This window comes from Juglans microcarpa x Juglans regia, chromosome 5D (assembly GCF_004785595.1).
Source record: "Juglans microcarpa x Juglans regia isolate MS1-56 chromosome 5D, Jm3101_v1.0, whole genome shotgun sequence".
Lineage (NCBI taxonomy): Eukaryota > Viridiplantae > Streptophyta > Magnoliopsida > Fagales > Juglandaceae > Juglans > Juglans microcarpa x Juglans regia.
The window spans coordinates 17,129,949-17,146,672 of NC_054602.1; the positions used below are offsets into that span (position 1 = coordinate 17,129,949).

General features: G+C 36.9%; 1 protein-coding gene across 3 annotated transcripts in view; it reads left to right on the forward strand.

The window, feature by feature from the left end:
* Positions 1 to 487: 487 nt before the first annotated feature.
* LOC121265206 (probable LRR receptor-like serine/threonine-protein kinase At1g56130) overlaps positions 488 to 16,724 on the forward strand; it is a 29,958-nt gene continuing 13,721 nt past the window's right edge. The window contains exons 1-13 of one of the 3 annotated variants that reach the window (XM_041168730.1): positions 488 to 669; positions 1,506 to 1,689; positions 3,935 to 4,006; positions 4,150 to 4,221; positions 5,121 to 5,192; positions 13,355 to 13,426; positions 13,527 to 13,598; positions 13,729 to 13,800; positions 13,919 to 13,990; positions 14,112 to 14,183; positions 14,298 to 14,369; positions 14,492 to 14,563; positions 14,707 to 14,772. In XM_041168730.1, the coding sequence (XP_041024664.1) occupies positions 516 to 669; positions 1,506 to 1,689; positions 3,935 to 4,006; positions 4,150 to 4,221; positions 5,121 to 5,192; positions 13,355 to 13,426; positions 13,527 to 13,598; positions 13,729 to 13,800; positions 13,919 to 13,990; positions 14,112 to 14,183; positions 14,298 to 14,369; positions 14,492 to 14,563; positions 14,707 to 14,772 (1,124 nt within the window). In that variant the 5' untranslated portion in view covers positions 488 to 515. Of the gene's footprint in view, positions 670 to 1,505; positions 1,690 to 3,667; positions 3,831 to 3,934; positions 4,007 to 4,149; positions 4,222 to 5,120; positions 5,193 to 13,354; positions 13,427 to 13,526; positions 13,599 to 13,728; positions 13,801 to 13,918; positions 13,991 to 14,111; positions 14,184 to 14,297; positions 14,370 to 14,491; positions 14,564 to 14,706; positions 14,773 to 16,724 lie in introns of those variants that run through there. The other 2 variants (XM_041168732.1, XM_041168731.1) reach the window with 2 other exon arrangements.

Sequence of the window (16,724 nt, forward strand, 5' to 3'; positions counted from 1 at the left end):
TTAGTATAAAAAATTCCCTCTCCCGCATCCTATTAGTTTTGCCCGAGCTCACAACCATAAAAAATTCCTCTTCGTCTCAAAAGCACGAAGCACCCGTGCAAATTCCAAACTCAACCACAAAAGATAAATAGTCTGCATCAATCATCATTTCAATGACATGACATTATCTTGCTTGAGTGCTTCAAGTTCTAGTTTTGTAATATTATGATTAGTTAATGTCAATTTTTTCTTTTAAAATCTAATATCAACGTTAGAAAATTAATGTATATTTTTTTAATAACGAATAAATATTTAAATTACAATTAGAATTAAAATAAATAAAAATGTTAAAATTAATATTTTAATAAAATAGTGATAAATTGGTAGAATTTATTATTTGATATTGTTAAAAAATAACTATCTAAATTTATAAAAATAAATTCCCTAATAAAATTTTGGCCGAGAGTCTGCTATCTTGGTATCTTCTGCTTATTATATATATCTATATAGCACTCACGAACCGCGTGACATTTCACATGTACGGGGGGATGAAGATGAGTTCGAGAGTGAAGCAATATTCAGCACCCACTCCATATCACTTTCTCTGCTTCTGTTTCTGCTGCTCCTTACTCTTCTTCTTCTCGTTTCAGATTTCAAGCGCTCAGAATGCTACTACCGACCCATCTGAAGGTTCTCTCTCTCTCTCCCCTCTGTGTCTCGTGTGGGTATGACGTTGGATGCAAGTGGAACTAAGAGGGGGCGGGGTGAACCAATATCCTACCTTTCTCGTTAACGCTCTAGAATCAGTAATTAGATGCTTATTATTGTTTGTTTACACTCCAGAATTCATGATTTACAGCAAAGGTTCCTCTGCTTGGAGTTGTTAACATCTTGATGGTCATCATCGTACATGCTTTAATTAGATCGAATTAAGGAGAGCTATAAACTTTTCAAACATGTATATTTTTTACTGGCTAACTTTTTTCACGTCTTTGTTCTTTTGTAAAATCTCCGACAAATTTCTAAGTAAACGAAAGGTAAAAACAATCTAGAGCTGATAATAAATAAGATGTATAAATTGCATGCTTGAGGGGTGGTTTTCCGGTGTGCCAGAACTGACAAGAGATCCCCCTCTGTAATCCCCAAAGGGACGAAGTACTTTGTTGTATAGACCCCACGTATACATAGTACTAATAATCTAAGTACAACTTAAAACGTGTACACGTAGACTTTTTATAAATAAATGAATCAACTAAAAAAAGTAATTTCTTTTTATAAATAATTACTCTTGTGTATATGATGTGATATAATATATAATAGAAGTAATGCATCTAGATTGATTTTAAATACAATCAAAATATAAGTTGATTAGCTTTACATGATTCTAGTGTTAAAATCATAAAATGTAAGTTAATTCATGTACTTAGCTTCTAAGGTATTTGGATTGCAATTAAAAGCCTTTAGTTTTGTGTATGGATGGTGTTTTCTAAAGCAATTTTTGTTAATTTTGGAATGATGCGAGACAGCTAAGGCATTGAACGCAATATTCCAACAATGGGATGCGCAAGCTGCATCATCATGGAACACAAGCGGAGAGCTATGTACCGGATCTGCCCTCGATGAAACGCTCTTTCTAGATGGTAATAATAACCCAGCCATCCTCTGCGATTGTACTTATGACAGTGGCTCAACTTGCCACATCACTCAACTGTACGTCTATCTCTCTTCTAATTATTTATTATTATTATTATTTAATGAAAAAATACTTAATGTATTTTATCAAATGACAAAGGAGCTAGATTGATTATAATAAATAAATTAGTAGATTTATCAACTAAATTGATCATGCATAATACCTTGGACGTGAAAATTAAGTTGGTCTCAAAATTCTAACCCCAACTCCCAAGACATACATAGTTCAGTCAATCTAGATTAACATGATCTAGTTTATAATATTATTTGTAAATTACATCTAGTAAAGTTTTTGTGCTATTACTAAATATAATTTGTGATATGTTTGTGAAAATACTATAATTAATGTTGAGTATTTCTATCTTTAACTTATGAATTTAGCCGATACAAAATTATATAATAGTACCTGATTTTTTCAATTCAACGATTCAATCTATCTATGATGAGTAAATCTATTTATCATTTATTTTTTTATTATCATCTCATCATTTTATGATGTGGTATTAGATGATAGGTTCACAACTAAAATATAATAAATAGTTTCTAATTATCTAATGCCATATTATAGTATGATGAAAATTGAGATGATAAATAATATTATTCATCTATAATTTATTATTTATGTATTTTGGACGTTTGATTTTAGTAAGTATGCGTTATATATATGCATGCATACATATATAATAGCTCAGGTGACTAGTGGAGTCTTGATGAGCAATAAAATAGCGTTTTTTGTGATTTATCATTCAAGTCTTCTAAATTTAAATCCTACTCAATTAGAAAGTTTACTTTGAAACGTATAGATTTTGTGAGTATTTTATTAGTGAGGATTATTCTCTACAACGGCCAGATATATGAAGTAGTAAGAAGGGTCGAATAAAAAATTTTGAGTATATATTTTTTAATTGAATTTTTTAATCCTTTATTTTTTAATAACAATTAAATTAGTCCTTTATCAAAAAACTATTAAACCATGGTAAGTGCATGTGCCACATCGATAGCCGTCCTTTGATACGTGTTTCTTAATAAGTTATGGGAAAAGTGTTAGTTCATTTGGATATAGAAATAATTTTATTTTATTTTATTTTATTATTATAATATTTTTTAAATTTTTATATAAAATATAATAAATAATTTAATTTTTATAAATTTTAAAGTAGAGTTAATACGTTTCATATCAAGCCATATTTGAAAGTTAGCTTATTTTTATAAAATGTTTTCGTGAATAATTTTTTTTATTTTAAAAAATTATAAACTGATATAAATATAGTTAAAAGTTCATAGAAACTGAACAATAAAATACTAAAAAAAAAAAAAAAACCAAAATATTAAAAATAAAATAAAATAAAAAAGGGAGTACGGCCTACGGGTACAACTGTACAAGAAGGTCCTGAACAATGTCAACATTACTGTCTCGAAAGACAACGAGGTTCTGTGCGTGTAAAATAAACTGGCATTACCCAGCCGAGGTTTGCTAGTCATGGTATTCACACACCATATATTATATATTATTTATTTTTTTAATTTAATTTTAATTCTATTCTTCTTAAATTTATTGAATTCTTTTATTTATTATCTATATATTACATATTTAATAAAAAAAGAAAAGAAAATAAAGAATATGATATGTGAAGATAATTAATAGAATCTTTCTATCGAAAAACCTTGAATCAAAACAACTGCACGCACACACTAGAGAGAGAATGGAAGGAAAAAGTTATGTGGCCTGCGTCTTTGAAGGTTCAAAAGTCTATTTTTAGTTTGGATTTAAAGTTAAGATGAGTATTGAAAATTAAATAAAATATTATTAAAATATTATTTTATATTATTATTTTAAAATTTTAAAATTGAATTGAATTTAAAAGAATTAAATTATTTATTATATTTTATATGAAAATTTTTAAAAATTATAATAATTAAATAAAATGAATTGAGATGCATGGATCGATTTTTCTTTCTATACAAACCGGCCGCTAGGATTGATTCATTGAACAGGCACTGCCAACTTAGCGAAGTATCTTTTACGTCTGCTCCGTCAAGACCAAACCAGCGCTTTGAGATTTCCTCAACTATCTTCAGCGCCCAATCCAGATCAAGAAATGGATTTACTTCCGTTCTAATGCAGGCTAGAATCTGTTGGTTTGATAAATATGCTAGATGTACGTCTAACATTGTAGTTTTCAGCATAACATTTGCTGGTACGGTTTTCTAAACATCTCCATTACTTATTGCATACTAACCGTCTGTTTGTTTGTTTTTCCAGGAGAGTTTATGCTCTGGACAAACGTGGAGTTATTCCAGAAGATATTGTGGCTTTGAAAGATCTGACCCTTTTGTATGGATTACTCAGTACCTCCGCTTGGCCATTATTTTCTGAAAATTAAATTCGTCTTTTTACATTTTTTAACTACACATTATCTTTTCATGATACAAGAACTAGAGCCGGTGATAATTATTGTTTCTTCTTTGGAATTTTAGGAAGATTGATCAAAATTTCTTCACGGGTACCTTGCCAGCATTTATTGGAAACTTAACTAAATTGCAGAGCCTGTAAGTATAGAAAAAAACTATCACTTGTAATTGGAAGTTTTCTGTGCTTGATAATTGAATTGTGTTCAGAAAAAATTACTAATTTAGTTTATGGGTTGCTGCCTAATCACGCAGCTAGTCATCACATTAATATAGTTATTATATCTTTCTCATAACTTTTAGGTAGAGATTAAGCTCGCTGGATTTAAAATTGGCTTTCATCAGTAGATGGCTGTTTCTTCAGTGGAAACATTTACTTACAAAAACAAAATTTCTATTTAGTTACTAAAAGACTAGAGAAAACAGTAAGGTAACTGAAACAATGATCAAAATGAAACAATGTAAATGTAAAAGCCATCACAGAGGTTACCCAATAATGTTGGCATTAACTATCATATACAGGACGCGGTTGCATCTTTTGAGTCTATTTGATTTATATATTATGTTTCTTCTTATATATCTAAAGCACATTAGTAGATAAAAATGATCGAAGGATTGCTGAGTTTTTCTTTCTTCATTTTTCTCTTTTCCCTCTCTCTCCCTTTGGCTGGATTGAGGTTTGTTGGGATTTTTCTCTAAACTTATACCCAGTCGTCCACTTGAGAAATGATTTTACAAAAATATGCTGTCTATTTTGAAAACTAGTACTTTTTGGGCCACTCATCCAATCAAATTTTATATATTGTTGCATTTAAATTTATGTTTATATCATCATTCAGGGTGCCATTCCTCAAATGGTTTGCGATGGTGTACTTTGTACAAAAAAATTGACATAGTGAATTTTCATGGTTTCGCATAGGGCACCATTCTGTAACTGTTGAAATAGTCAACATCATGGTTGTTACCTGAAATATAAGGTCTCCTGGTTAGCTCTAATTCCTAATTCTGATTCCTGTTTTCTTTTTTGTTTTATCTGTTAGGTCAATTGCCCTTAATACATTTTATGGGCCCATCCCAAAGGAGCTTGGAAACCTTAAGGAGTTGACATCGCTGTAAGAATTCAGAGCATTCTCCACAATAAAATGTACTTTGGTTGTTAGCAGGAATTGTCAATAGCGATCTTGTTTTTGTAGTAAAACTTGCTTATACTGCTGCGTAAGGCCGTGCCTTTCAGATCAAAGTACATTGCGGATACAATATATGTATGCACACACACGGAACATCATATTCGAATCCCGTGGAAAACTTTTGGGAAAAAAAAAATCTCATATAGACATTTTTAGGAGGGGTAAAAAGAAAGAAAAGAAAGGAAAAAGGATGCAAAACAATACCTTGGGAACTCTGAGTACTAAGTAAAAATCTATTCATAGAACACTGTTTTTTAACTAGGAATGCAACACAATGGATCCTTGGTCGTAAGGGTCCTCAACAGGGTTGGGAGTGGAACTGTCTTTGTTGAGAAGTAGGTTGTTACTTCTGGAATTCGACCTGCATTGATGGATGCTTGGTCGTAAGGGTCCTCAACAGGGTCAATTACTTGCCTGGAAGTTTCAATTTAGGATGTTTGTGAAATGAGTTGTGGAGCCATATCGATGGTACCGGTAAAACTCATGACAGCGGAACAAATCTTGTTCAATAGGAAAGCAAGGATGCAAGAATTGTGTCTTGGCTGTTGGGATCTATTGAGCCTCACATGGTAAATAATCTTTGTTCCTTCACAACTGCTAAAAAGATGTGGGAGTATCTGAGGTGCTTCTACAATCAAGACAACAATGCTAGAAGGTTTCAGTTGGAGTTGGAGATCGCTAACTACAGCCAAGGTAACCTGTCCATTGAACAATCCTATGGTGGGTTTCTTAATTTATGGAGCGAGTATTCGGGCATTATTCTTGCCAAGGTTTCAGTTGGAGTTGGAGATTGCTAACTACAGCCAAGGTAATCTGTCCATTGAACAATTCTATGGTGGGTTTCTTAATTTATGGAGCGAGTATTCAGGCATTATTCATGCCAAGGTTTCTCAAGAAGCACTAGGTGCACTTCAGGAGGTTCATGCAGAGAGTCAGAGAGATCGATTTCTGATGAAGTTGAGATCAGAATTTGAGACTACATGGGCAGGTTTGCTAAATCGTGATCCCGTTCCCTGGTTGGATGTCTGTCTTGGTGAATTGTTAAGAGAGGAGCAGCGACTGTCCACTCAACTTGGAATGACACAAGATAGAATTCATTCCGAGGTGGTTAACATAGCATATGCCACTCAGGGAAGAGGAAGAAACCACAAATTCCATGCTACAACTGCAAGGGATATGGGCATATTGCATGGAATTGCAGCAAGAAGTTCTGCAACTATTGCAAGAAGGATGGCCATATCATTAAGGAATGTCCAATACAACCCCAAAACCTATAGGCATAGGCATTTCATGCGGCTCTTCAAACCCCACTAGGGGCTTCAGATCTTACACAGAATGTTGCAGCCACCTCAATTGGACCAATTGGTGTTAATCAGCCTGGACTCATGCCAGAGATGGTGCAACAAATGATTATGTCAGCTTTCTCTGCTTTCAGACTTCAAGGTAAGGGTTCCCAACTCACACTTTCTTGGTTTGTGGATTTGGGGACCTCAAATCATATGACTGGGAGTGCAGATATGTTACATGATATTCACAAGTATGAAGGTGTCCAACACATTCAGATTGCCAATGGGAGTACGCTTCTTATTACTACTGTTGATACTCTTTGACATGGTTTCAAGGATGGTTTTATGTCATCGGGGTTGTCTACAAACTTGATTTCTGATGGTCAATTGGTGGATATTAACTATGATGTTCATTTTTCTCGTGGTAGTTGTATTGTGCATGATTAGGTGTCCGGGACTGTGATCGTGAAGGGGCCTAAAGTGTGACGTTTATTTCCTCTACATTTTTCTATTCCTAGTTTAATGTCTTTGGCATGTACTACCGTAGCAAATAAAAGTGAGGTATGGCATTAAAGATTGGGCCATCCAAATTCTATAGTATTGACACATCTAATAAACATGGTCATTTGTGCTTTGATTGTGCTACTTGTAAACTTGGCAAAAGCAAGACTTTATCTTTTCCTATGCATGGCAACTGTGCTACAAAATGCTTTGAGATCATTCATTCTGATGTTTGGGGTGTTAGTCTGGTCATTCACATGCTCAGTACAAGTACTTTGTGACGTTCATCGATGATTATAGTCATTTCACCTGGGTCTGTTTTCTTTGATCTAAGGTAGATGTGTTTTTTGTGTTTCAGACCTTTGTAGCTTTTATTGAAACACAATTTTTCACTTGTATCAAAGTCTTGCATTCTGATTCCGGGGGAGAATATATGTCTCACAATTGTTAGAACTACTTACAGCAGAAGGGTATCATTTCTCAGCGCTCTTGCCTTTACACCCCACAACAAAATGGGGTGGCTGAGCACAAGAATCAGCATCTCATGGATGTCGCTTGTACTCTATTAATTGAATCTTCCGTTCCATCTAAATTTTGGGTTGTCTACTACCGTGTACTTGATTAATCGCTAGCCTATGCAGACCTTGCAGTGCGACTTTCTTTATTTCTGCTTGTTTGGTAGTCATTCTGAGTATCAGTCCCTTCATACTTTTGTGTGTGTTTGTTTTGTCCATCTGTCACCCATTGAACGCCACAAACTTGCTGCTCAATTTGCACAATGTGCTTTTATGGGGTATAGTAATGCTCATAAAGGTTTTGTTTGTTATGATGCTATTGCTAACAAACTTCTTGTATCCAGAAATGTGATTTTCTTCGAGAATCAATATTTTTTTCAGTTTCACCTTCTTTTGAAATCTGATCTTGCCATGCTTCCCAATTTTGATAATATGTCACATGTTGCTGAACGCTTTAAATCAGGTGTTGTATACCAGAGTCGTTGTCCACACCCAGTAACGCCCCTTCTCGACACCGATTCCCCACCTAATCTAGTACCTCGGCGGTCTAGCAGAGTCACTCAACCCCCAGATAGGTATGGTTTTCCTCATACCTCACTCACTGCGACTTTGGATACTATTGTAGTGCCTCGTTCTTATTCTCAGACATCTTTGCAAGCTTGTTGGCAGCGAGCTATGCAAGAAGGGCTTCAGGCACTACAGCAAAATCACACTTGGGATATTGTATCTTGTACTCCTGGTGTGAAACCTATTGGGTGTAAATGGATCTATTCAGTTAAGTTTCGATTTGATGGCTCCTTAGTGAGATATAAGGCTCGTCTAGTGGCACTTGGTAATTGCCAGGAGTATGACATTGATTATGATGAAGCTTTTGCACTTGTCACTAAGATGACTACGGTGCGGACCGTCTTGGCCATTGTTGCCTCCAAAGGTTAGGCTTTCTGGCAGATGGATGTCAAGAACGCTTTTCTACATAGGGACCTCAAGGAGGAAATCTATATGACATCTCCCCAAGGTCTGTTTTCTACACCATCTTCAGATGTTTGTTGCCTGAAACGGTCTCTGTATGGCTTAAAGCAGGCACCGCGTGCTTGGTTTGATAAGTTTCGTTCCACTCTTCTTGATTTCAATTTTGTTCAAAGCAATTTTGATTCATCTCTATTTCTTCGAAAGACTGCTACTGGGATTGTCTTGCTTTGGGTCTATGTGGATGATATCGTGATTACAGGAATGAACTCCTAGTTGATTGAGTAGTTACAATAGCACCTCAAGGCTTCCTTTCACATGAAAGATCTTGGCCATCTGTAGTATTTCCTCGGCCTTGAGGTTCAAACCACATTAGAAGGTACATATTTGCATCAGCACAAGTATACACAAGAGGTGATTACTTTGGCTGGTCTTCAGGAAGGAAATTCGGTTCTTACACCTTCGGAGGTGAATTTGAAACTACAGCAAAGGGAAGGGGAGATTCTTTCTGATCCCTTATTCTACAGGCATTTGGTTGGGAGTTTAAACTATTTAATGATTACAAGACCCGATATTTCCTTTGCTGTCCAACAGTTTAGTCAGTTTATGTTGGCACCTTTCCAGCTTCATCTTGCTGCTGTTCGACGTATCATTCGTTATCTCAAGTGGACTTCTCGACGTGGATTGTTCGTTTCAGTTGGATCTCCTATTCTACTGGCAGGTCACAATGATGAAGATTGGGCAGGATGTGTGGACACTCATCGTTCTGTCACTGGGTGGTGCATGTTTCTTGTAAATGCTCTTATCTCTTGGAAGGGTAAGAAGGAGGCTCGCGTTTCAAAATCCTTTACGGAGTCCGAGTATCGTGCTATATCTTCTGCCTGTTCTGAGATGTGTGGCTTTGTGGGTTGTTGGCAGAACTTGGTTTTCCTCAGCTCTAGCCTACTCTACTTCATGCTGACAACACGATTGTTATTCAGATTACTGCTAACCAGGTCTTTATGAGCAGACCAAGCACATTGAAGTGGATTGTCATTCCATAAGTGAAGCTTTTGATAGGGGTGTGATTACTCTTCCTCATATTTCCATTGTTCTTTAGACAGCCAATGTGTTCACCAAAGCTCTTACTCGGCACTGACATCAGTTCATGATTGACAAATTGATGCTTCTTGATCTGCCCACATCAATTTGAGAGGGGATGTTAATAGGATGTGCGACAACCTATTAGTTAGGTTTGCTACAGCTAGCTTTCATTATTTTGTACAGATTAGACTTTCCTTATGTCTTCAACTTTCCTTATTTTGTATAGATTAGACTTTCAAAATAGGGGTAGTGTGTACAACTAGGGGATTGAGAGAGAATCTCGGTTGTAATTAGAGGAAAATGCTTTTATATCTTAATGTAAAGTTTCTATATATATGAAAGGTCTCAAGACATGAAGGTCATTCAGACAAATTGACATGTGCTTGGTGTGTTCATGGAACACCGGATTGTCAGTAATCTCAATAGCACTAGTGTTGTTAGCATAAAGAGGAGTAGGCTCGTTTTGAGAGAAACCAAGCTCTCCCAACAACCCACGAAGCCAAACAATCTCAGAGCAAGCAGAAGGCATGGCAAGATACTCGAACTCGGTGGAGGACTTGGAGACTCGAGTTTGTTTCTTACTTTTCCATGAATAAATGCATTGCCAAGAAACATGCATAAACCGGTGACTGAACGGCGATTATTCACACAACCCGCCCAATCAACATCACTATAAGCCACCAACTGAATTGGTGATGCAGTAGGAAAGTAGAGACCACGATCCCCCTTAGGTACTGGACAATAGCCAAGTGTGAAAGACGGAGAGTCTGCATAAACTGACTAACTTGTTGAACTGCAAAAGAAATGTCAGGCCTAGTGATGGTCAAATAGTTCAGGTTGCCGACCAATTTGTTGATAGAGAGAAGGATCGGGTAAAAGCTTGCCCTCATCCTTATGATGCTTCACATTCACCTTCATGGGAGTTTGCACAAAATTCCCTTCTTGAAGACCTGCCTATGCAATCAACTCCTGAGCATACTTGTGTTGATGTTAGAAAGTACCGGCAGGAGTAGATTTCACTTCAAGACCTAAGAAATACTACAGAAGACCTGAATCCTTAATATGAAAAGAGGCTTTGACATGTTGTTGGAGCTGCGGAATCAATACAGAATCGGTCCCTGTAATAACGATATCATCCACATAAACCAGAAGTAACACAATACTACTAGTCGTCTTGTGCAGAAACAAGGAAGAATCATATTGGCTCTAGACAAAGGAAAGATTAAGTAAAGTAGACTGAAACTTATCAAACCAAGCTTGAGGAGCCTATTTCAACCCATAGAGAGACCTTTTTAACCGGCACACATCTGAAGGAGTAACAAACAAGCCCTGTGGTGGAGTCATATAGATCTCCTCCTTAAGATCACAATGCAAAAAGACGTTCTTGACATTCATCTGCAGCAAAGGCCAACCCTTTGAGGCACCTGTGGCTAAGATGGTAGTCATTTTAGCCACAGGAGCAAAGGTCTCCTCATAATCCACCCCATACTCCTGCCGGTTACCAAGTGCCACCAACTGTGCTTTATACCTGTCTAGAGAACCATCAGATTTTAGCTTGATGGTGTACACCCATTTACACCCAATGGGCTTAACACTAGATCGACAAGAAACAATATCCTAAGTATGGTTCTACTGCAAAGCCTGCATCTCTTCATCCATAGACTTTACCCAACAGGCTTGTGTAGCTGCCTGAGAGTAAGAATTGGGCACATTGATCTGAGCTAAAGTCACATTGAGCGACGGTGGGAAAAGCCATACCTTTCTGGTGGATGAGAAGGTCGGGAGGAGCGCTGAAAGCTTCAGGAACAGATGCCTGATCAGAGTCGGGAAAGGGTGGTGATAGAAGTGGAGGTTGCCGTCTCTGATAAATAACACCTGGTTTGAAAAGCTCAACAGGCCAAGATACATCATCAAAGTTAGGAAGCATAGCCATATCAGAACTAGGAACAACATGGCTTTGAAAGAAATATTGATTCTCAAAGAAGATCACATTCCTAGAAATACGAATGTGATAGCCGCAACATCAAAGCACACAAAACCTTTTTGAGGCACACTGTATCCCAAGAAAGCACATTGAACAAATTGAGCAGCAAGTTTGTGATGTTCATGAGGAGGTAGATGAACAAAGCACACACATCCAAATGTATGCAAGGCTTGATAACTAGGACGTGAACCAAACAGACGATAATATGGTGACTTAAAGTCCAAAATTTGAGATGGCAGACGATTAATCAGATAGACAGTAGTGGACAAAACTTCCACCCAAAGCTTAGGAGGAATAGAGGACTCTAAAAGCAAAGTCCGAACAACATCTAATAGATGTTGATTCTTGCGTTCAACCATACTGTTCTGTTGAGGTGTATAAGGGCAAGAACGCTGAGAAATAATGCCTTTCTGTTGCAAAAAGGCTTGGAAAGCATGAGACATATACTCACCACCATTATCTGACCTGAAAACCTTAAGACATGTAGAAAAGTGGGTCTCAAGGTAGGCAACAAATGTCTGAAAAACCCGAAGCACCCCCCTTAGAATGGAGAAAATACACCCAAGTAAAACGGCTATAATCATCAATCAACATTACAAAATATTTATAATGGGCCTGTGAAGCAACTGGTGTAATACCCCAAACATCACTATGGATAACATCAAAACATTTGGTAGCACGACTACCATGCATAGGAAAAGGAAGAATTTTGCTTTTGCCAAGTTTGCAAGAAGTATAATCAATAGACAAGCCATGACCAGCATACAGTTAGCCTTCCCTTACAAACAATGGAAGTGTGGATGTCTGGTCAAATAAGAAGCCATGTTTGAAAGTTCTCTCATGATCTTTTCAGCAATAACATGATGAGAGCAACCCTTTCACAAAAAGCTACGGATCCTCCAACCTATCCTGCCATTTCATTGGTTGCTTAAACTTATCCTAGAAGAAGAAGCCATGTTTATTATGAGTAAACTACGTTTTCCTTACTCATCTAAAAATAAATAAATAAATAAACAAGACTTTTCTTGGTCCTCAGGTCTTTGTAGCTACCTGTCTGAAAATGCTTTCAATTTGCCTTTTAGGCATCTAATTCTTTTGATCTTGCCTTTTGTTAGCTCAGGCATGCTTCCTCTTACTCGATGGCATCCCTTGGTGCTTGTTTTATTTCCTTTTCCTTGCGGTCTTTCATTCTCACTGCTTTCTCTAATGCTAGCTGTTGGCAATAGCATTTGTACTGCTAGAATGAAGTTTGCTCCTGGAAGATGGGAAAGGGGGTAGGGGGATGTTTGCCAGCCAGGTCTTGCTCAAGTGACCAGTTGCTTTATAATAGTTTTAAATTAAACTCACTCACCACAAGGGAAGAAAAAAGGAAGAAGTGGAAAGACTTCTTTACTTGAAAATGTTTCTACCACCCAAATGTACATAAATTACTTGACGGCCTCTTAAATCATGTTGCTTCTAGTCATGAAGGGATGGTTCACTATTTTATTTTTCTTGGGGCTAATCAACTCCTCTTCCCTTTTGACATGCCTACATAGGACGGTGATGGATTTCGGAAAGGTTCAAGTGATTCAAATCTCTTGACTGGTACCATTAAGAAACATCATGTGTTCGAGAGGATTGCTTAACTTTTCTAATGGCAGGAAAATATGCTTTAATAACGTAGAAATGAATTATACTTGAAATAACGATGTAAGAAATTTACTTCGTTTCTTATTCATTCCAATAACTCTTTGTATATATATTATGCAGGTCTCTTGGCCATAACAATTTCTCTGGAACTCTCCCACCAGAACTTGGTAATTTGGTCAAACTACGGGAAATGTAAGTTCCAACATTTATTCTTTTTAATTTTTTTTCTATGAATAAATGCATGTTTCAACATTTCAGATGATGATAGTGTATACATTGCTTGGTATTACAGTTATCTAGACAGTAGTGGGTTGGGTGGTGAATTTCCCTCAACATTTGCTGAGCTTCAAAACATGGAAATTCTGTAAGCAGGATTGCTACTCTCACTCTATATCACAACACCCCCCCCCCCCCCCCCCCCCCCCCCCCCCCCCCCGCGGGGCCAATACCATCTTGTGGTTGCCTTACTATTAGTGAGCTTTTTTGAATTTCAGGGTGGCATCTGACACTCCTTTGAGTGGAAAAATACCTGAATTTGTTGGTAATTGGACAAGACTTAAGAGATTGTAAGCAATAAGAAAGGATCTTTTTATTTCATCTTCTAGTTCATATATTATGAAAGTAACCTATATTTCTGTGATAGATATTGGTCTTCTTGACAAGTCATCCAATTGTTTCTGATAGGAGATTTCAAGGGAACTCGTTTGAAGGTCCAATACCATCTAGTTTTTCTATGTTGATCTCACTGAACTCTCTGTGAGTAAATATTTGTTGCTGATTCAGACTCTCTGTCTCTCTCTCTCTGTCTTTCTCTCACTTCCCACTTTAACAAGGGAAGAAAGACTAACTTCGGTGATGTTTGGGTGTAATTGTCCAGACGAATCAGTGATTTGTACAATGTGAGCTCTTCCCTTGATTTCATAACTAGCTTGAAGGACTTAACAGATTTGTAAGTGAGCATGCCACTCTGTACACTACGAATATATGCTTTTTTTTTCGAGTTGCGCATTTAGTCTTATTGTATTAACCATTAGCTACACCATTTTCTTTTTTGACACCTAAGAGTTCTGAGGAATGCCCTGATTAGTGGAACTATTCCTTCTAATATTGGAGAACACCAAAGTCTAAAAATATTGTAAGCTCCTGAATTTATGATTGAAATGTCAGCTTCATTATTGGAGTTACTGATCCAAAAATAAAAATAAAAATAAAAATTATTGGAGTTAGCTTTCATTAATTTGGCTCTTTAAAATGCAGGGATTTGAGTTTCAACAACTTAACAGGCCGAATACCCAGTGCTTTGTTCAATATGAGTTCTCTTACATACGTGTAAAAACCATACATGCTCTTTCTTCCCTTGCTTTAAGATATTTACTCATACAGCTATAATTGATTTTTTTGGTATGACCTTTTCTCACTTCATGATGTTTTGCCTTTTCTTTGTCTTTTCTTCCACCATATTGCAATGGCAGGTTTCTTGGAAACAACAGTCTTTCTGGACCGCTTCCTAGCCAAAAAAGTGAAATGCTTCAAAATATGTGAGTCTTAATGTCATAGAAGTGGTGTACTGCCTTCAAATGAGTTATTACTATATAAGGTGTTATAGTTCTATTTTAGGTGGCTACAAGAGAAATCAAACTTAAATGTCAGGCACAAAACCACAATGGGCATGGTGCATGCTAAAACCTTGCTTGTTAGAACATCAGGCTATCAAAATAATGTATCCCCAAAACGAACTTAGTTTCATGGAGATTTCAAAAATGACCGTTAACCAAAGGCAAAGAGATGCCTTCCATGCCACAAAGTACATTTGTTAAAATCCATTAGCTAGCTAATTACATAATGAGCAACTTGCAAGAGGATCCAAGATTTCCTTCAAGTGTCTTAAATGAACTCAAATAGGGACTTACAAAGAATGGATATACCTATCAAGACTGACACAATAATTAAAGGGTCATGCTACTCAGCCCCCTAATTGACACCTATTTGACCAAAGTTTTTAATTTTTTTTTTCATGGGGAGGTCTCAATTACAACTTGCACACTCAATTTGACAAGGCGAAAACCAGATAAATGAAAGCCTTAAATTACAACTAAACCTTAGTTTTAATAATATAAATCTCAGATCGAACTTATCTGTGATATGAATTTGGAGATACAGCAACTTAAACGCAACATTATTTTTTTTTATCAGTAAACTAGTTTTTATTGATCAAAATAGTAGGCAAGAGCCCAAGTATACGGGATACATACAAGAGTGATGCCTAAGCGTGCTAGTTTAGTGATACATTGCATTCATGAAAGGTCATGCCATGAAAATCAATTACAATTGTCCAATGAAGTAATGTATTGAAAAATAAGTTTCTAAGCTCATCCATTGATTACTCTTGATCTTCAAAACATCTTTCATTCCTCCCCCTCCAAATGCACCACCATAGGCATATTGGGACCATCTTCCATATTGATGCAATTTGAGAATTGCCCTGAATGCCTCTCCAAGAAGCTAGGGAGTCACTTACCCTTTTGGCATCACCCAAGCTAGTCCCAACCGAGCGAAGACTTCATTCTACAAAGTCATGGCAATCTCACACTGTAGTAAATGGTCAACGGACTCTCCGCTCTTCTTGCACATACAACACTAATCCATGATTATGATTTGACGTTTCCTCAAATTGTCTAGAGTGAGGATCTTCCCCAAGGAAGATGTCCATAAAAAAATGCTGCCTTTAGAGGTGCCTTTGTCTTCCAAATGCTCTTCCATGAGAATGGATTTGTGTTGTGAGTGATCGTGGCTTGGTAGAAAGAGCGTAATGTGAATATGAATTTCTTAAATCTTGTCTTCAACTCCTTCGATCTTGTGCATATCTGAGGAATGTAACATTCCATCAAGGAATACCATTGGAGATGATTAATAGGTCCGCAATCGAGGCTTCTTTCATTCTTGCTAAACCATAAACTTGTGGATAGGTTTCCTTGAATGCCCTATCGCCGCACCATACATCATACCAAAATTTGACATTGGCTCCATTACCCACAATAAAATGGATATTACTTGCATATGTATCCCAACCTCTTCTTATATGCCCCACTCCATAAGGCTCACTCACCTCATTAGAGCACCATCCTCCCCACGGTTCCTCATGCTTCAATGTGATGGAAATTCTCCACAAGGGCGCCCCTTGTTCGTAGTGATATCTCCATCGCCATTTACCAAACAAGGCTATGTTGAAAGATTTCAAGTTTCGAATACCCAAACCTCATTTGATGGGAGAGCATATTGTGGCCCATTTCACCAAGTGAAATTTAAACTCGTCATTTATTCCCCCCCTCCTCCCTCTCCAAGAAGTCCCACTGGAGTTTCTCCATACGGTGAGCCACCTTGGCGGGGAGCATAAATAATGAGAGGAAATAAGTTGGCAAATTGGAAAAGGTACTTTTGATTAAGGTGACCCTATCACCTTTGGATAAATACATCCCCTTCCAATTAGCTA